At 53.0% G+C, this 20726-nt stretch overlaps 1 protein-coding gene across 3 annotated transcripts in view; it reads left to right on the top strand.

The window, feature by feature from the left end:
• The window catches only part of TMEM181 (transmembrane protein 181), a 63200-nt gene extending 42733 nt beyond the window's left edge, over positions 1-20467 (top strand). For all 3 annotated transcript variants that reach the window (XM_002707841.7, XM_059889969.1, XM_059889968.1), the window contains 12 exons: positions 293-403; positions 5878-5958; positions 7500-7599; positions 8051-8181; positions 8395-8486; positions 9721-9778; positions 12859-12961; positions 13492-13543; positions 15024-15106; positions 16086-16175; positions 16971-17037; positions 17399-20467. In XM_002707841.7, coding sequence (XP_002707887.2) covers positions 293-403; positions 5878-5958; positions 7500-7599; positions 8051-8181; positions 8395-8486; positions 9721-9778; positions 12859-12961; positions 13492-13543; positions 15024-15106; positions 16086-16175; positions 16971-17037; positions 17399-17477 — 1047 coding nt within the window. In that variant the 3' untranslated portion in view covers positions 17478-20467. The remainder of the gene's footprint in view (positions 1-292; positions 404-5877; positions 5959-7499; positions 7600-8050; positions 8182-8394; positions 8487-9720; positions 9779-12858; positions 12962-13491; positions 13544-15023; positions 15107-16085; positions 16176-16970; positions 17038-17398) is intronic.
• Positions 20468-20726: the final 259 nt, after the last annotated feature.

Genomic DNA, 20726 nt, shown 5'->3' on the forward strand with positions numbered 1-20726 from the left:
TTGGCAACCAGAAGTCTATTCTCAAGGTGACATACTATTTTGAATCCTATGAAGTAGAGGAGGTCTAATGATTGTAAATCATGCGTTATTTGTTTCTAAATATGTCCATTTGGTTCTTTCTTTCTAAGAACTGCTTTTGGCTGCCATCTGAGTTCCCCTGGGCTCCTGGCGAGCTCCCTGGAGATGCTCCGTGCTGATCCTCTGTGGTTGGAATGGGTCACCTCACAAGTCAGTTGGGGGAGAGTGAGTCCTGCGTGCTTTAAGGACACAGATCTTGCTTGTGCATTTGCAGAAATGTGCAGAAATCATCGTGGCTCACCTCAGCTACCTGAATTACACTAAGTATACAGTGACTGTGGGATTCGAACACCTGAAGCGGCCCATCAAGGAAATGAACTTCACCGTAAGTACACCGGCCGAGCACGGCGTTTCCATGGCTCGTTTGCGTAGCGCCCATTCTCTGTGGAATGACCGAAATAAATCACAGCATCAAAATCGTGTTATTTTGGATGGTGGAAGACGTGTACAATTCTAAGAACTATTAAAAAACCCAGTTTATTAAGTGTACATGGAGTGAAGAATAGCTTGAATCAGCGTGGAATTGGAAGACCGTGGTGTCCTGAGACTTAGAGACTCTGAGTAGCCTTGCAGTTGGAAGGTACTGGGGGGAGTCCTCTGGGGAGGTGGGCCCGCCGCCTCCAGGCCTGAGTGGACTTAGATCTGGCTGGCCTCTGAGGGGTCCCTGCTCTCAGGTCCCTGAGTCGCACAGCTCTGATGCTTGTGTGTGCTGGGTCACTCAGCCATGCCCGACTCTCTGTGACGCTATGGACTGAAGCCCACCAGGCTCCTCTGTCCATGGGATTCTCCAGGCAAGAAGGCTGCAGTGGGTTGCCATGCCCTCCTCCAGTGGGTCTTCCCGACCGAGGGGTCGAACCCCCGTTTCTTATGTCTAATGAACTGGCAGATGGGTTCTTTACCACTAGCACCACCTGGGAAGCTCTGATGGTTAGACTTCCCTGTCTCTCGCCCAGCTGACATCAGCCTCCTTGTCCCCTCTGCTCACTGGGAGTCAGAACAATCAGCATGGTGACCGAGAACGCGGGTCTTAGACCAGACAGAAGAGCTGGGTTCAGATCCCGGTGCCACCATTGCTTCTGCTTTTTTGTCTCCTTGTCGTAGAACAGCTACTTCTCAACAGCTGTGACTGTTGAATGAGGGTACCAGTGGGTTCCCTTCTCGAATCGCGCTGTTCTGTGATGTGTTCATGCGACACACTAATTCACACGACACAAACTCGGCCTGTGAACGGTTGGCCCCCGCTTCCCTTCCCCCAGCCCCGCAGTCACCTGTCTGCCGTCTGTCTGTATGGATTTGCCTGTTGTGGACATTTCATACGAGCAGAATCATGCCCTTCATGCTCTTCTGTGAACAACTTCTTTCGCTGAGCCATATTTTCAAGAGTTCGTCCGTGCTTTGCTGGCATCAGCGCTTCATTCCTCCTTTGCCGAATGCTGTTTCACTGTGTGTGCGTGCCGCCTCTTGTGTACCCAGGCGTCAGTGGATGAGCATTCGGGTTGTTTCCATCCTTCCGCTGCTAGGAATAACACTGCTGCGAGTATGTATGGTGAAAGTGAACTCGCTCAGTCGTGACCGACTCTTTGCGACCCCATGGACTCTACAGTCTGTGGAATTCTCCAGGCCAGAATAGTGGAGTGGGTAGCCTTTCCCTTCTCCAGCGGATCATCCCAACCCATGGATCGAACCCAGGTCTCCCACATTGCAGGCAGATTCTTTACCAGCTGAGCCACAGGGGAAGCCCGCGAGTATTTGTAGACAGGTTTTTATTTGGATGACCAGGCCTCCTTCTCTGAGAGGTGTGTGGGTGCCTCCTGCACCCTTAAGTGCCTTCACGCCTCTGCGGTTTCCCCCGTTGCCTGGAGGCCTCTGGATGTCGGCTGAGCTTGGGGCCGTGCCCAGCGCCTGCTCGTTTTGTGTGCTGACAGATGGCGGCCGTGGTCACAGTCACACTGCTTTTGTTCATGTCCTGTCTCTGACCACACAGAGCGAGTTTATTCTTTGTCTGTCTGTGCGTGCTGCAGGTGTTTGAAGATGGCTGTCTCATCCCCTCCGAGGATCTTTCTTTTCTTCCCTTACGGATCCCTCAGACTCTGGGTTTTCTCCCCTTGGCCCCAAGTCAGCCTGGTCTCCTTTGTTCCAGCCTCTGGTTGGTTTCTAACAGTTCAGATGCTGCTCAGACATTACATTCTGCTCCGAAATTTCTTCTCAGTGTTCTTTCTGCCCCAGCCTCTCCTGACCTTTGAGTTTGAATCTGGATTCTGTTCTTTGTTGTGTGACTGATTTTCTCAAACTTTGTCCTCAGAAAATCCAGTCAGCGTTCTTCCTGTGTCGTGGAGTTCACAAGGCAGAAGTTGAACTCAGATAGGGCCTGGAGACCAATGTCCGAGCTCAGGTGCACTTTGCTCTCGTCCTGTGATAACATCTGTGCTTTAGACCTTGCTGTTTGCATCCTTCTGATTCGAGAATATGGAAAGAAGAGAGCACCGTGTTTCCCCAACGAGGAATCTCTCCTTTCCGTCGTCTGTCTGAACATCACCCTCTTAAGAGCCTTTTACCAAAGCGCACAGCACAGCAGTGTCCTGCCCCCGCCCCAGCCCGGGTTTAGCTCACCCACCCCTGTCGTTTGGTTTGTCTTTGATTGTGATTCTTTCCTTTTAACTTTTGCACCTGTTTACATTTCCTCTTCAGCAATCATCACAGTAGCTGTGTTCTTTTGGATTTATTATAGCTGCTGTTATTTGCTGAGCTTTTGCTCTTTGCCAGGGTCTGCACTACACTTGTTCTGTGCATCAGCTTACTTAAATGTTACGATATTTCTACAGAGCAGTTGCTTTATGGAAGCGAAATCTGAGGTTTAATATAATTAAGTAAACTGCCCAACTGGGAAATGGAAAAGCTGGAGTTTGAACCCGAATCTCTGATGTCACAATTCGTATGTTCTTAATCACCGTGATTTCCACTTTTCTATTAACATCAATTGTTAATAGTTCGGCTTGCATTGCAGACTCATATGTATTTTTTTAGAATTTTATATAAGTGGAATCATACGACAGGTGTGAGTTCTTGCACTCGGCGTTAATACCTGGACACTGCTTGATGCTGGGTGCTCAGTAGTTTTTCCCTTTGTGCTGCTGGGTGATAATCCCCGTGTGAAGGCAGCACAGTTGGTTTATCCGCTCCCCTGCTCGTGGCCGTCTGCATTGTTTGCAGTTCGGGGCTGTTGCAGAGCCGCTGTGAACCCCCGTGTCCAGACCTTCGCGTGGACGTGCGCTCTCACTCCCTTGGGTGCGCAGGAGTGGGCTGCCGACTCGTGTGGCAGCGCCTGTGTCACTGACGAAGACACGCTGGGCTCGCGGCGGCCGTGTTGTCTCACGCGTCGGTCAGCGCCTGCGAGAGTTCCAGCTGTTTCCCATCTCGTCTCATCCACACTCGGTAGGTCAGTCTTTGTCATTTTGGCTGTTCTGATAGGTGTGTGGTTCCCACGATGGCTCAGCAGTGAAGAATCCACCTGCCAATGCAGGAGATTCAGTCCCTCGGTTGGGAAGATCTCCTGGAGGAGGAAATGGCAACCCACTCCAGTGTTCTTGCCTGGAGAATGCCTTGGACAAAGGAGCCCGGCGGGCTACAGTCCACAGGGTCGCAAAGAATCAGACACACCTGAGCGACTGAACGACAGCAGCGATAGGTGTGTAGTGGTACTGTGTGGATTTACAATACTGTGAAAATATTGGTCTTCTGGCTTGCATTTTTTGACAAGAAATCTCTCATCCTATGTTTGTCCTCTACAATGGTTTTCCTCCCCTTTACCTATCCCCTACCCTCATTTTAAGATTTTTTTCTCTTTAACAGTTTGATTATGGTGTTCCTTCGTGTACTTTTCTTCCTGTTTCTTGTCCTTAGAGTATAGTTTAGCTTCTTGGATTTGTGAGTTTATAGTTTTCATCAAATCTGGGAAAATTCTGGCCACTGTTTCTTCAAATATTTTTTCTATTCTCCTGATTTTTTCCCGTCAATAGAAATCCGAGGACTCCAGATACATTAATACATCTTCTTAGCCGCCTGAAGTTGTCTCAGAGCTTACTGATGCTCTGTGCGTTTATTCTGTTTCGTGTTAAGTCAGTTCTTCTGCTGTGTGTTCACGTTTATGCCCTCTGCGGTGTCTCATCGGCTGTCGATCAGCCTCCCGGTCTCGGCCTCACGCTCCTCTGGCTGCTTGAAGTCCGTTGCCTACCAGTTCCATCCTCTGTGATTTCAGGGTCAGTTTGATGGATCACTTTCTTCCTCATCGTGTTTCGTATTTTCTTGCTTTTTTACACGTCTCGTATTTTTGAGTCAGTGCCAGACCTTATGATTGCTGGACTTCTGTACTCTCATGAACATCGCTGAGCTCTGTCCAGGACGTGGTAACGATCTCCTCAGGCCTGGATTTTAAACTCTGCCTGGTGGAAGCAGAGCAGCACCAAGTGTAAGGCTGATGTTGCCCCACTGCCGAGAAAAAACGTGCTGGCGGTGCGCTCCACAGACCCCTGTGTGTGCTCCTGCTGCCCGTGGAGCAGGCGCTGTGCTGACCCTGCGCGCGTGCCAGGGATCCTGCCCATGGAGCAGGCGCTGTGCTGACCCTGCACGTGTGCCAGGGATCCTGCCCATGGAGCAGGCACTGTGCTGGCCCTGCGCGCGTGCCAGGGATCCTGCCCGTGGAGCAGGCGCTGTGCTGGCCCTGCGCGCCTGCCAGGGCTCCTTTCAGGGATTTCCCGGCCTTGGGTGGATTATCCACACTCACGTGCAGATCAACATTGGGCTGAAGGTGTGGGGGCACGACCTTGGCAGGTGTCCGGAGCTAGCTCTGTGCTCTCTCAGTGCTCTGCCCCGTGAGTCACGACTGGTGAGACTGGTGAGCTCTGTCCCTGCCCTCACCGTGGGGTGTTCACAACTCAGGGAGACCGCGGGGTCGGCTTGGCTTCCTGCACAGTGTGGGGTGACCCGAGGGTGCACCCCTCCCCCCTGAGCGGGCGATCATGGCCCTCACTGCTTCGTGTTCGGTGTGTGTGTGTGTGTGTGATTTAACGTTGCAGGCAGGTGAGGGAAATCTGAGTCTTTCACTCGATTGTCGCTCTGTCACAGTTTTTACATCACTCAGCTGATCTTAATTCAGCACGGACATGATGGTCCTTCCTGGTGCGGTGCAGCGCGTATCCTGGGGTCTGGGGATGAACCTGGCTGCTCAGTGGGGTGGGAAGGGCTGCCTTCCGCCCGCCGTCAGCACACAGGGCCCCTTCCTCGGCCTGGTAGCCGCAGACTTGACGTGAGTGAGACTGCTCAGCAAGAGGACTGGCGGCTGTAATTCCAGTGTTTTCTTGTGTCAGATTCATATTTCTGTTTCACTTAGTGTCTTTTAGACCATCATAACTACTCACATTTTTTGCACTTTTAAAACTATTTTTTTTCTTTTAATAGAAAGCATGGCTTTTTCTGTCTCTCCCACCCCCTACCCACTGATGGCTTTTTCTAATAAAGAGATTGATAGCATTGATCAATCTTTGATGTGAGATTTAAAAGCCAAATGCTCTTATTATTATTATAGAACAGTTTATCTGCCAGATTCATCATTAGTATGTTACCGTTTAAAACCATTTTCAACTCTTGGTTCAAAGTATGTGTCCTTTAATATAAAAATGTACTAAGTGTTAAAGTTTTAGAACATGTCGGAAAGTGTAGGAGAACATTTTAAATTCCCTGTAGTCTCACATTTCGAGATGACTGTTGTTAATGATGTGATTGTTTTCCTGCTTTCCATTTTAGTGGAAGACTTACGACCCTGCGTTTTCCCATTTGGAAATCTGGTTCCGGTTCGTCTTTGTGGTGCTCACCTTCATTGTCACTGTAAGTACTGTTCACCTCATGGAATCCTAACAAGGACAGAGTTAGTTTATAAATTCTGGTTGTCAGAGTACGGGAGATTTATCTGAACTCTGAGACACTCCATCCAGTCGGCCGACCTGATGGTACAAAATATTCTATGTTCTGCCCAGGCGCCGTGCTGCAAGAATGCTGTGGTGTCGTTAGTAAGGACTTCTGAATAGTGTCATAGCAGTTACAGGTGACTGACTAGCAAGTGAATTGTCATGGGTGTTCAGTGACAAGTGTCATGTAACCTGGGCGGAAGGAGTCCTGCCTTGTTTGAATGACATTCTTTGAATGTTGACTCAGCAGGTTCTTGGGTTTTTACATTTGGAGAAGTGGACCAGACCTTTAGTCTTTGGGCTTTTTTCAGGATAAGGGGATGGACGTGCAGGCTCGGGGCTCCTTTGGGATCCGAGGTGTCTGTCCACAAGGGCACCATGACTTTGGGGGGCGATTACAGAAGGCAGTAATCTGTTGTTATAAAATACAAGCAGCCCCATCAGTGCTCCTCCAGCGGGGGTGGGCATCTGTAAACTGAAGGAAGGAGAAGGGGGCCTGCAGAGTGGTGTCTTGCCCTTGTCAGCTGCCTGCCCCGTGCCAAGGTCCAGGAGATGGTCTGCTCTTTGCAGCAGTGGCTGCTCCAGCTGCCACCCAAGGGACTTGCTGCTTCGCAGACTGACCACTTGCGGAAGGGCACAGGGGATGTGGAGGAACGTGCCAGGAGGTGGTGACCTGGGAGTGGCTGGAGGGCCACACCCGGCCACAGAGCTCAGAGAGAGGGGGCTTGGCCAGGGCCTGCCCGCCCGGGGAGCTCTCTGATGGAGGGAGGTGGGAAAGTGCCATCGACCCCGGACCAGAGATCCTCACTGTTTCTTAGATTCCTGTTGCCTGCAGCTCTGCAGCCAGACTCTGGGGCCCAAAGAACTGGCCCCCGGGGCCCTGTGTTCTCAAATGAGAGAAACAGGCCTGATTCTGACAGATGGACCATCAACCCAGGATGTCCAAATTGCTTAGGAGATTGCTGGCTTATGTTAGATCGCAGTAAAAACAAGAAACAACACCAGGCCTAGAAATCCCAAACCGTGTGATGCTTTAAAGGCTGTAAAGAAGCCTCTCCCAGGAGCCGGGCCCCTTCAGGCATGTGTTTGAAAACAGGCCCGCCGTCTGACATGGCTGTAAGCCTCATTCTGGGGCTTTTCCTCCGGGCGCCCTGGTGTCCCCCAGAAGCTGCTGTCCCCTGTGAGTCGCACCTCGGGGGCGTGTGGCCTGTGCCCTGGGCGGTCCCTCCTGATAAGCAGCCTGCCCAGGAGGAGGCCAGGCCGGAGTGGTCACGGCTGTGACCGTCCTCATCCGACCCCTGTCCTGGGATAAAGGCCCGGTTGTCCCTGGTGGTCTCGGTTCAGCCCAGGGTTAATGCAGCAGGTCTGGGCTGGCCCCAGACCTTCGATGTGGGCCGAGAGCCGTCAGGAGATGCCACGTGGGGTGGCCGAGACGGTGACGGGGCCTGGTCTGGTTCGCAGTGCCTGTTCGCGCACTCTCTTCGCAAGTTCTCCATGCGAGACTGGGGCATCGAGCAGAAGTGGATGTCCATCCTCTTGCCTCTGCTGCTGCTCTACAACGGTAGGCCCTTCCTTCCGCGCGGCCCCCCTCCACACCGAGAGCTGGAGGGCATCCTGGGGGCGATGGGGCCCTGAGCAGGGAGCAGGCAGGAGCGCCTCCACGTGGCCAGAGGACGTGGCCCCAGGACTCGCAGGGGCGGGCACTCCCCCCCAACCCCCCGCTTGGAGGACTTGGCTGAGGGTGGGAGCCCAGCTGTCTGCCCCTGTCCCCTGCCCCAGAAAGCGTTTCCTTCCAGAGCTGCAGCTGGCAGGAGCAGATGGAGCTCTGCAGTCATCCCCAGAGCAATCTGTTCAGTGGCTTTTCAGTTTGCAAAACAAGACAGCCTTTAGTTCACTACCATCCCCCCAGGCTCTGACCGGGGAGAAGGCCGCCCTGAGCCCTGCCCTCCTGTGGCTCGGCGCCCGCCGGTCCCGCCTTCATCAGGCCTGCCTGCCTGCCTCTTGCCTTCCAGACCCGTTCTTTCCCCTGTCCTTCCTGGTGAACAGCTGGTTCCCGGGGATGCTGGACGACCTCTTCCAGTCTGTGTTCCTGTGCGCCCTGCTGCTCTTCTGGCTGTGTGTGTACCACGGGGTCCGGGTGCAGGTGAGCCCTCGGTGCTGACCTTCCCGTTCCAGACGCTGGCGACGGTCCTGAGGTGGACTCGGCCTCTAGAACCTGTCGTCAGCTTCACAGTCCACAGAAGATGCGTGCCGTGTGGACATGATCTGAGTATCTATGATCCGGTGTGGTCTGTGAGGGGGTAATGGTTTGCAAGGATTACTAACTTCTCTATTTTTTACTTTTTTTTTTTTAAAGGGAGAAAGGAAGTGTTTGACTTTCTATTTGCCTAAATTCTTCATCGTTGGACTACTGTGGTTGGCTTCTGTTACCCTCGGAATATGGCAGACGTGAGTAACTTTCTTCTGCGTGAAACCGCAGTCTTGGCGAGCATTGAACACGGTGGGCAGACTCAGAGTTGACCGTGTTCTGTGAGCTCATCCAGAAGGGCCTCTGTCACCCAGGGTTTCAAGGCTTGCTCGTGTGACTTGCGCTGAGGGTTCAGTTTTGCTTGAACAGCATGTAGAGGTATATACACATGATTCTTCTGGTCTCGGGAAGAAAAGGAAAAAGGCCACGTCATTTCAGATATCTCTTTCTGAGAGGCAGAGGCTTCATTTGTAGGGATGATGCTCCATTTGGCTCCTGGCTCGCCACTGTCCCCGGATGTTTTGATTCTCTCCTTTGGTTTGTGTCTGTAAACCTTCCCATCCTCATACCAGCTCCCAGAGTTGATCTTTAATATTTCTGTCTGTCAGTAAAAAGGCACTGCACAGAAGCCTAACGTAGTAACAGCCTGATTCACCCAAACAGAATTTTCTGCAGAAACTCGTTCCATCTCAGGGATATGATTTTAGAAGCTGGCACATCTCATTTCTTGGCACAATGATGGCAGGACTTAGCTCACGTCCACTTCTGTCCCTGCCCACCTGTCATCTCAGTGACCAGTGTCATTTTGAAATGAGTTTCATGGAAGTTTATATTTACCTTTCTTGCTGTCTTTCCCTGGAGTAGGGCATGGCCACCCACCCCAGTATTCTTGCCTGGAAGATCCCACGGACAGAGGAGCCTGGCGGGCTGTGGGCCATGGGGTCGCAGAGTCAGACACAGACTGAGCGGCTGCGCACATTGCTGTCTTCGGGTGCTCATCTGTGTGCTGGTGCCATACATGCCATAGACAGGGTGCCTGGAAGGTGAAGTCGCTCAGTCGTGTCTGACCCTTCACGACCCCATGGACTGCAGCCTACCAGGCTCCTCCGTCCATGGGATTTTCCAGGCAAGAGTACTGGAGTGGGGTGCCATTGAAAATCAGTCTCAAAGTTGAAATATTATAGAGATTCTCTTAATGAAAAATACTGTACTTTACAATACTGAGGACTGTGGGCCGTTGAGTTGTGTTGTATTCTTGTTCAGTAGGTAATTCGAGATTTCTCATAAACCAAGGTTTACTTTTCAAAAATCTTTTATGGTTGGTCAATGAGTAGATTATATTAGTAAGTTTTTTTAAAAAGCCAAGTGAGAGAAAGTATAAAATAAACTAGTTATTAATCTATGACTTTTTTTTTTGTAACATCGTATCTTTAGAGTCAATGAATTACATGATCCAATGTACCAGTATCGAGTTGACACAGGAAATTTTCAGGTAAGGATTGTTGGTGAAACCTGTGGATTTTTTTTTTAACTGCTGTTTTAAAAAATGACTCAATTTTTTAACTTAAATTGTGCCGTTGACACAAGCTGGCTAACTGGTTATTTGACAAGGGCCATAGAAAGGTCATGGGTGGAAAACTGGGGGAAATGTGTTTGAATAGTAGGAAAAATAAACCCTACATTGTCACTCCCCATCCTTGGTTTATGGTTGAAGCGCCAGGGCACAGAGGTTGTGCCGATTTCTAGGAACATTGTAGAATAGTTAAGGAAACATTTTGTTCACTTAGTTCTCTGAAGCAGAGTGGGGCTGGCTTCGTGGGCCCCCGAGCTCTACAGCCCCAAGGCCTGGCCCTCCGGGTGATGCTGCGCTGTCTCAGTCCTGAAATTTTTCGCACTTTGGGAAGGTGGATTCCAGCGTCTTTATTTAACGCAAATGACAGCCAGCCCTGAGTGTGGCCTCCTTTCGAGGCCCGGGATATGTAGGTGCCTCATGGGCAACCCATCCTGGTGCAGCTTCCGTGGCGCCCAGGCGTGGAGGTGCCTGGGGCTGAGGGGCACCCGGACCCCCGCCGGGGGAGTATGGGAGTCCTGTCCCCGGGCAGGGCGAGCCCCGGAGCTGAATCCTGACCCCAGGTGACCCGGACCCCCGCCGGGGAGAATGGGAGTCCTGTCCCCGGGCAGGGCGAGCCCCGGAGCTGAATCCTGACCCCAGGTGACCCGGACCCCCGCCGGGGAGAATGGGAGTCCTGTCCCCGGGCAGGGCGAGCCCCGGAGCTGAATCCTGACCCCAGGTGACCCGGACCCCCGCCGGGGGGAGAATGGGAGTCCTGTCCCCGGGCAGGGCAAGCCCCGGAGCTGAATCCTGACCCCAGGTGACCTTCTGACATTTCCCGGTGCAGCTTTGCAGAGGGTGATCAAGTCTGTGGTTCTTTGTGGGAACTGCTGTCTGAAAGGAGAGAAGTGTAGTGAATGATGATACTGTGTCGAAAAGCGGTTGAGACAGACGTGTCACAGGGATTGGTGCCAGCACTGATCCTTAACTGGACTCTGGCAGCAGAGTGCCCGTAGCCTCTCGGCTCCACTGCTTGTGAGTCTGAGGAGTTCTGAAGGTCGTCAGTGTGTGCCTTATGAACAGCACATCATAACCTTTGCTCTCAAAGGATATGTGACCTTGTGAGGGAGAGAAGGCGTGGGAAATAGAGACCAGTGTTGCAGTGTGCAGGGGCCCACCAGGTGCGTCCTTGTGGACCGCAGGCCCCCGTTACTGCGGGGAGGCGGTGTCTTTGTTTGTTTTGTCCTCTCTGTGTCTTTGAATTAGCCCTGGGATGCTGTCGTAGGTTTGCAGGGCGGGGTGCCCCTGGAGCTGCAGAGGAGGGGGAGGTGTCCTGGGCCAGATGGGGGAGACACTGTCTCCGAGCTGTGATGGGGCGGGGCGGACCCTTGGGGAATCTGGACGCCCCAGGAAGGTTCTCAGCTGTGTCTCCTGAGGGGCGAGGCCTCAGGGCAGCCCCTCTATGGTGGAGACACTAAGGAAGGGGGAGGAAGGAGCTGCTTTGACACCTTGTCAGAGAAGATTCTGCAGCCCTGGTGACAGATGACATTTGACACTGCTGGTTGAGTTTGTACCTTCCAGGCTACTCATCTGAAAAGACCCTGATGCCGGCAAAGATCGAAGGCGGGAGGAAAAGGGGACGACAGAGGATGAGGTGGTTGGATGGCATCACCAACTCAAAGGACATGAGTTTGAGTAAACTCCGGGAGTCGGTGATGGACAGGGAGGCCTGGTGTGCTGCAGTCCATGGGGTTGTAAAGAGTCGAACATGACTAAGCGACTGAACTGAACTGATGCTAATCTACAGTTAGGGAGTTTCTGTCTGGTACGGTCACTGCTCACTTCTCACGGGAGGACGTGGGGCAGGTCTGCCCAAGGTCACATTCCCGTCCTGCCCGAGGTCACAGGCCAGTCCTGTGCTCCGACGAGGCTTCCCCGGCCTGCGGGTGAAGCCCACGGTCCTGGGCCACGGCCGCCGCTCCCTCCTCCCCCTGCATCATCTGTGCGATGGGCAGTGAGGGGATCTTCCCTTGAGTCGTCGTGAGGATTGAGAGAGAGAAGGAGGGTGAAGTGCTGGGCCGGGCTCCGGCACGGCAGGGTCACCGCGGCTCTGGTCACTTGTCCCCGCCTCAGCCCGGCAGTCAGGGAGGCCAGGGGCTCAGGAGTCCTCACAGGAAGGACAGACCGAGCAGTCTAGTCCTGTTACTAAAGGAAACCCTTGAAATCACAGGCTTCTAGAGAGATAGCTGAAGGGGCCCAGGATGGAGGCCGTGAAATCCTTTTTGTTTACAGATGAGAAAACCGAGCCCAGGCCGAAGTCACAGGCTCTGAGGAGGCAGAGGAGACCCTTTGTCTACTGACTGTGCAGGGCAGTCCTGGCTCTGAGAAGGAAGTGCCGGGGCGGGAGGAGGGGGTTGGGGGTGTCAGGTGCACAGGCTTAACTCTCGCAGAGGTTCTGCAGAAGGAGGGGCACCACGCACCCAGCCCAGTGGGGCCTGGCCTTCGTCAGCCAGCTTCGCTGTCACAGCTCCCGAGTGCAGACGAGTCGTCCTGCGTTCCCTGCCTCAGGGTCGCAGAACCTAGAGTCTTCTAGATAGTCTGGTTCAGTCCCCTTGGTCCTCGGAAGAAAACCGAGGTCCAGAGAAGCTGAGATCTGGGCCGGACCCACGTCGCAATCTTCCCGAGCAGGGCAGGGAGCCAGGCCCTCACCCCGGGGAGGGGCAAGCAGGAGCCACCACGTTTACTGAGCACCTAGTATGTTCTGGGCCCCAGGCCCAGAGCTGCCCATGCGCCAGGGAGGCATTTGCTCGTCTGATGAGCGGGGACCGGGGTGCGCCCCTGGGTGAGCCGGCTGCCTGTGCCACACGAGAAGAGTCCGCGTGTCCTTGTGCTGCTCGCGGCAGTGACCCTCGACTCCAGGTCCTTTTAGAAAAGCTTGGCTTTCCCGCTTATGGCGTCAGAGGGAAAGACTGCCCTTGAGACCCCATGGGCGTTCAAGGGCCTGTCTTGTTTCCTGCCAGGGAGTGAAGGTTTTCTTCATGGTGGTGGCTGTCGTGTACATCTTATACCTTTTGTTCTTGATCGTGCGGGCCTGCTCCGAGCTGGGTCACATGCCTTACGTAGGTGAGTGCTGGTCTTCCACCCCTGGTGCAGGGCCGCCCGCCAGGTCGGGGTGGCGGGCACCTTCGGGCCGGGGGGAACCTCGGCAGGGCTGCCGGGGTGACTGGGCCACGTGGACAGTGCCTCAGGCGAGGGCAGGAGGAGCCCAGAAGGTCAGCTGGGGCCCCGGGGGGCCATGTGTGTGGCTATTGGAGCTGCCTGGATCCTTCTGGAATCGTACCTTCTGGGTGAGGCGGCGGGGGTGGGGGTTTCCTTCTTTTTGAATCGAGGCAAGTCACCTGATCTCATAGGGTCCTGCCCCCCAGTCTGTGACAACCAAATAGTAATGGCCACGGACTCACTGGGCACCCTTCCAGACTCGGGGAGGTGGGACAGCGTGTCTTCCTGGGCATCAGGTACTAACTGTGGAGTCCAGATGGGAGGGGGTTTTGTTCGGAGAGTTTGGCTTTCTTTTTGTCTTTAAGATCTCTGGAATGAGTGGATTTTAATTACAGTGTGGTGATTTAAGAAGCGTGTGTGTATTTCTCTTTCAGATCTCAGGTTAAAATTCTTGACCGCGTTGACTTTTGTCGTGCTCGTCATCAGGTAAGAAGGAGACTTTATTGCTTGAAAGAAGCAAATGTGAGTTTTTGTTCTATGGTCCCGAGTATCTTTTGTCCCCTTCTATTGGGTTAGTTTTAGGGTGCTCCTCGCCAGGTGTCCACAGGGTCAGAGGCCCCTCCCCCGCCAGGCAGGGCCCCGGGGAGACAGGATTGTGGAAGCAGCGGGCGCAGGAGAACACGGGTCAGAGGATTAGAAGGTCAGAGGATTAGGTGCTGTGCTCGGACGGGTCTGTGAGCAGGAGTTGTTTTTGTTTGCGTCCCTCCAGTTGGGGTCCCTGAACCTCACCTGAGGGGGGCGTGGAAGGCCGTGTCTTTGAATGAATCCCAGGTCCTTGCTCCCCAGATTGAAACCCTGAGAGAAGCGTAGTGTCTGCATTCCGCTCTCGGTAGCGGCAGAGACGTGGGCATCAGCCCCTTCACCCTGGTGGGGCCCCTTCAGGGCTCCCCGGGGCCGGCTCCCCACCGCTGCTCTGGGGTCCCAGCCATGTGGGGTGGGGGATCCTGGAGGCCTCCGGGTTCTTTCGCCGCCCTCACCAAGCCATGTGAACTCAGCCCGCATTTCAAAACGAGCTGGGTTGTATTCTGCCTCTGCATTCACCTGAAGGTAGAGATGCGTGTGTGGCTGTCACTCGTCTCTCCTCAGCCCTCGGTGCGGCCTCACACCCAGCTCACCTCCTCCTGCACAGACTCCCCCCCACCCCCGCACATTGTCGCCCTCCAGTTGCCCCTGCCCACTGCGTGGGAGCCGCGTCTCCTTGGACCGACTCCCTGAAGCTCCTAGGCTTTGTGATCTTTCTTCATCTGACTTTCAAGGGGATCGGCCCGTTGGCACAGAGGTTTATGGAGCGCCTGCCCTGGTGAACAGGCGGGCAGGCTCCTTCCTCCCTGTTGCAGTGTTTATATTCCAGTGGAGGAAGGCGGTGATTTAAAAAAAACAATGAATAAAGAGCGGAAGTGCTGTAATGAAAACAGAGGTGTGATGACAGCTGGGGGCTTGTGGCTGCTTTAGCAGGGTGGGTGGGGGATCTGCGGCCTGAAGTCGGGCCCTGAAGCTCGGCTCGGGGATACCAGTGTGTGGGGTGGAGGATGGGAGGGCAAGGTTGGCCAGGAAGTCAGGTTGAGCCCGGTTCCGTTCTCTGTGATGGGGGGTCTTCGCAGGGCATTCGGCCGGGAGGGAAGAGACCTGGTTTACATTGTATTCAGCAGTCGGTCTGGCCGGAGCGGAGGTTGAACCTCAGGGAGGGGAGGTGGGCTCTGGGTACCAGGACCCTGCGGTCATGCGTGTCAGCAGAGAGGCCGTGTGCGCATGTGTGCACGTGCGTGTGTGTGCACACGCACGTCTCCATGCAGAAATAATCGTGACTAGAGTAAGCGAAAGTAGCAAGTTTATTGACATATGAAGCTAATGCCGTTTCTTGGTACGTTTTTACATATTGTTCCTCCCTCCCTCCCTTTTTTTTCAGCATCGTCATCCTTTATTTAAGGTTCGGAGCACAAGTGTTACAGGACAATTTCGTAGCTGAACTGTCGACTCACTACCAGAATTATATCCTTTTCTGGGAAGATGTCAGGCACACAGCCTAGTGGAGTGGGTAGCATTTCAGGCCTCTGAGCGTCTGGAAGAGGCAAGAGTCCAGTATACCCTGGGAGCTCCACGCCTGTCCCCCCGAGTGAGAGGCCCCAAGGCGGCTGCGGGGCTCAGCCGTCCCCGGGGGTCGCTCGCCAGATGGGTCAAGCCCGGGGACCCCAGCACCTGCCACGGCTGTCCCCTTGTGGGGCGGGGACTGGAGTGGGGCAAGTCACCATCGGAGCCTCCCTTGGGATAGGCCGGGGCTGCCCGCCTCCCCCTGCCGAGCACTGACTCGGGAGTCTTCTCTCCCAGAGGGCATCCCTTAGCATCTCCCAGGTGTGTCCAGCTGTGGGGGACACCGGTGTCTCAGGGCAGGGCTCCTGTGATCCCGGAGGCCCCGTTGCTCGGCAGTAACCACCCCCCTTTCAGATGCATGACCAGGTCAGCTGTGCGCTCCCCTCTCTGCTCTCAGTGGTGGCATCCATCAGGGGACACTTTGGGGTTCACCCTGGATGTCTTGGGTTCTTTTTGTGGGGCCTCTTTTTTACATCCTTGGAGTCAATGCATGATTGTTCACAATTCGGTAACTGAGTTTCACACTAAGCTTTTATCAGATTCTCTAAAGGGTCTGTAATTCAGAAAAGTCTAAGAAGGACCAGTTTGAGAGTCTTGTTTCCAGGTCTTCATTTCACCGTTGACTCACCCATACCTGTGTGGCCTTCCCACCCTTTGTGTGTGACGTGATGGCAGCAGGTCCTGCCGTGGATAGGAGAGGGCACAGCTCACCTGGGGATTCCAGGTGCCCCGGGAAGGTTACCGTGCCCTCTGGCTGGACCTGCCCTGTGGCACCCTGACGTCTGGGCATGGACCCCCGAGGGCCTAGCTGGTTGGGGGCGGGGCCGGCTAACAGCAAGGAGACGTGTCCGGGCCTGCTGCTTCCCTTGACCGCTGTCACCAGCTGAATTCTTGTCTTTCTACGGCTTGTTGAACTTTTACCTCTACACTTTGGCCTTTGTGTACTCGCCCTCGAAGAACGCCCTGTATGGTAAGCTGCCCCCTGACTCCCTGCCCACCTCCCCTTGGCAGGGGCGCCGTGACTGCAGAACCTGCTCTGGAGCAGGGAGACCAGGTGGGCACTCACAGTGAGCCCCGAGCTACAGGTGGAGCCCAGCAAGTTCTGTGTCATCACAGCCCCTCATGCAAGAACCGAGCATGTCGGTGGGCCCTGACACGAGCATCATGACACTCCCCCCGCCCGGTGCCCTGAAATGATCCGTGGAACACGAGTGCCCTGACCATCAAAAGAAAGCCCTATGTACCCCCAGCCCACCTCCCCAAGGACCAAACCAAAAAGCAAACCCAGCAGCCCTCCCGCCTGGGATGAGAAGGGGGCAAGCTCTCTGGAACCCAGGCAGCACTTGGCGCACCCCGGCTACAGGCTGTCCGTGGAGGAGTTCCCAGTACGTGCCCAAGGCCCTGGCGGCATTTGGTACTCCCATCCGCGGTGACAGATCGGGACCAGGGGTAGCTCAAGCCCCAGGTAGGAGGGTGGCCTCGCTCTCGTGAGGACCTGGGAGGATTCCAGGGTGTGGGGCAGCTGGCTCGCAGTCTCCTCCAGGGGGCTCAGTCCCCCCAGGCTCCCACCAAGCCTCCCCACACTGTCCTGGCCTGTAGGTGAGCACATCCCCTGCCAGGACTCGGAACCACCTGTCCGGCTGACACCGGCCGTAACCGGTGGAGGCAAGGACAGAAATCCAGCTCTCTCCGACCCTCATCCTTTTCCCAGGACAGCGCCCAGCCTCTCCGGGCTAATGACACGACAATGCTTGTTGGTTTTCAGAGTCGCAGCTGAAGGACAACCCTGCCTTCTCCATGCTCAACGACTCGGATGACGACGTGATCTACGGGTACGTTAAGTCCCATCTCTGCTAAAGGCTGTCTGTCCCGCGGGAAGCCCTCAGCCTGCCTCTGTGCGTTCACCAAGGAGGCTGGCGAGCCTTCTGTGGAGCTGTTCACAGTATCGGCCTTTTTGATCCACCCAGGCGTGTCTCCGACCCCTGGTTCAGGAGGGGCCGCGTGCCTTCCTGCTGGGCATCTGCGCACGTGGTTCTGGGCTGCAGGCCCTGGCGGTGGAGGGGCTGGAGGAGGGGGAGGCAGCGAGAGGAATGGGGCGAGCCAGCAGGGGCTGGGCTCTCAGGATGGCGCCGCGGCGTGGAGAGAAGTCCCCGCTGTCGGAGCCCGGGGTGTCAGAGGTCTCTTCCGTGACAGGAGTGACTATGAAGAGATGCCCCTGCAGAACGGCCAGGCCATCCGGGCCCAGTACAAGGAGGGCTCCGAGAGCGACTGAGGCCCGGCCGCCGGCCCCGGCGAGCGCGCCCCGGCCTGCCTTCCCCGGACCCGGACCAGTCTGACGTGCAGAGACGCCCTGGTCCTCATTCGTTTACACATGTTTGAAAGGAAAACCAAAACTGAGGGCTAATTTAAATGTTGGGCCTAAATTTACCGTCACACTGATGGCGTTTATTTGGGAAGAGAGGCCCTGACAAAAAGTTTTAGCCAAATCATTTTTTCAGATTCCAGATGAGAGACAAGCTGTTTTCAATGGTAAGAAAGAAATCATTCCTGTTCTTAGTAGAGAGAATTACGTGCTTTTAAAAAAAAAGGTTTGCTGATTTTGAGTTCCCGGAAAGCCTTTGTGAGTGTGGCCCGCAGCGTGGTGGCACTCCCTTCTCGCTCCCTTTCTCCCCTGCCCCGTGGCACCAGCTGTCAACCCTTCACAGGGAAGCCCATTTCTGAGGCTGCCCCATGAGGGCGGTCCTTCCCCGCTGAGCGGCCGGGGCTCCGGATGACCACGCATCTCCACTTCGGGTCACCGGGGTCGGTTGCTATGAGACGTCTACGCAAGGGCTGTTGAGGGGGAGAGGGAGGCTGGGTGGGCAGGTTCGAGGTGAAGACCGCCACCAAAGCAGAGCCAGGGTCTCAGGAGTTCTGAGGAGGGTTCGACAGGGTTCCTTAAGGATTGACAGGTCGTCAGCTCCAGTTGACAGGGAAGGGTCTCACTGTCACGAGTCTTCTAGAGGTCTGTGAGCCTTATGTCATGAATATGGATGAGGCCCCTGTGGTTGGGGTGGGGAGGAGGGTACCCATGAAATTCCATTGAGCAGTAGTAGCTCTGTTAAGGACGATACTCCTGTAGAGCTTTTTTTTTTTTTTTTTCAATAAAAGCTAAACAAGTGACTGATAACAATACTACAGATTCGTTATTGCCAAAAAGCTCTTCAGCTTCACATTTGGAAACTAGGTGCAAGAAGGTAACATATTTTTAGATGGTTTATGGAAGAACATCTTTGGGGAGAAGGTAATTTGTGGGGAATCATTCCTGCCTCGTGAGCTTCACACGGTCGTCAGGTAAACGGGTGAACTGCTCTGCGTAAGTGCCGTCTGGAGCTGCTGAATCCAGCAGAAGGCCCTGGAGACCCCAGCTCCTTTCTATCAAGGCCAAGTGTGGGAGGTGGAGCTGTCTCCTTTGCCTTTCCTCTGGCGTGCACACTCGTCTCTTGAACGGTTCACCTGTGAGCACTGCAGACATCCTGATGCATGCCATCTGGGCAAACACAACAGGTAGGGACGTGATTGTTCCGCCCTGCAAACAGCGCCTCCACTTTCTCCATCTATGCATCGACTCTCCAGCTACCACGCAGAGCTCAAAGGCATAGTCCTCTTCAGGTAGTGCCGGGCCTTAGAGAGCTTCCTGAAAGACTATTTATTATGACTTTGTACTTTTCTTCTTAATTTAACGTACCTTTAATATGGATTCCATTTATATTTGTTTTTAAAACCCTGTAAATAAGAAAGTTTGAATTCAAACAGTTGTGTTGTTGCAAGGGTAATTCAAGTTTACTGGTTTTTACATCTGCAATGATGTGATTCCTTTTTTTTGATTCTGTATATTCAGAGGTATTGAAAAAATTTTCTGTTACCAAACTTACTTCTATTAAGACTCATATAAGTAATTTTATGTAAACTGATGAAAAGTTACTTGTGCTGATTAATGTATTCTAGTATGTTACAGTTTACAAGTTTTAATCGTTATAACTGTCCATAATTTGGAACGCTTTTACCAGTAATTGTAAAGTATCTGAGGCATTTAGCTGTACACATTTAGGCATTTTTACAACTTATTCTTGTCCTGTAGTGTAACTGTTAACTGATGATTGATCTTCGTACGTTGATTCTTGATAGCATCAGGTCAGTGAAATGAAAAATAAGGGAGTATTTATTAACTTTCTGTAACTAGATTGGAAACAAGGAAGTTATAAAAGAAAGTACTTTAGGGGGAAATGGTTCTTTATTAAATCATGCATTTTCAATTTATCTTCTCTGGTGTATCATGTATGTCAACATATTACATCTTCCATGTAAAAATGTGCTTAAAGTATATAGCATTTAGCATGTGCCATAGGTACTAGGTTATAACACTAAAGTCTGCCAGCAACCTTAGATGGTAGCAGGAAAATTATTATTTTTTTGGTCTTGGAGGGTTATCAGAGTTCTGTAAACTAAAATTAAAAATCCAAAGGGCTGACTTTAGTTCTTCCATGGTAACGGCGTGAATAACATCATCTTGGGGATAATTTTTTATACTGGTCTAGTCTGGGGAACCTGGAAGATGACCACAGACCTTTCAGTTTCCCTAGAGAGCTTCATTATCCATGAGGATAAAGGTCCGCTTGATTTATTATTAAATCATTAAAGCAGCGCAGTGATGCAGTTTTCTCTCTTAAGCCCCATTTGAAAGGCTAAAGAAGGGGATATATAAAATATATTCAAGGTTTGTAAGATTGTTCCTGTACATAATTACAGATTGCAGTAAAAGTTCAGATTCAGTATGTAAAGCCAGCTTGCTAAATGGGCAGGTTACAGGACAAATGTCACCAGCCTCAAGTACTCTGTGAACTGTTTACTCAAGGTAAAGTTACTGTTCAGTATGTTACGTACGACGTGGTCAGTACCTTATTTCCTGGAATCCTCTTCACAGGGAAGAACACCGAAGCTTAGAGAAGGGGTGAGGAAAAGGGACATCTCGTTGAGGACTGGACGTAGGACACAAGAATGTAACGCCAGACTATGAAACACAGAAGGATTTTCTGCTACTGGAAACTGCCTTTTTACAAAAGGATTGTAAATGTTTGTAAAATAAAACAACTCTAAATCTTAGGCTCAATGGGAAAGCTAGAGCTGAATATTAGACCCTGGAAGTGCGTCAGCGAGCACACTACCCCGGGTCACAGAATGATCACTGTAATCAGAAGTCAATAAACGTTTATTTACGGCAGATTCACACTGTGGGAGTGGCTTCATTGAGACTGCGTTTCTCTACTCTGGTTTTTCTTCAAGTCGTGTGAATCTTTAGCTTTTTACTACCATTCTGGTGGATGCTACTACACTGTTAATATTTGATCCTGTTTATGTACAGTGGCTTCCTCTTTGCATGTGGCGTTAAGGTGACCATTTAGGCACTTTAGGGACGAGAGCAGGGCTTTTTCCAGTTCAGCAGGTGATGCAAAGGTGTGTCTATTGTTGTAAACGTGGCCCT

The sequence above is a fragment of the Bos taurus genome, chromosome 9 (assembly GCF_002263795.3).
Source record: "Bos taurus isolate L1 Dominette 01449 registration number 42190680 breed Hereford chromosome 9, ARS-UCD2.0, whole genome shotgun sequence".
NCBI classification, from domain to species: domain Eukaryota; kingdom Metazoa; phylum Chordata; class Mammalia; order Artiodactyla; family Bovidae; genus Bos; species Bos taurus.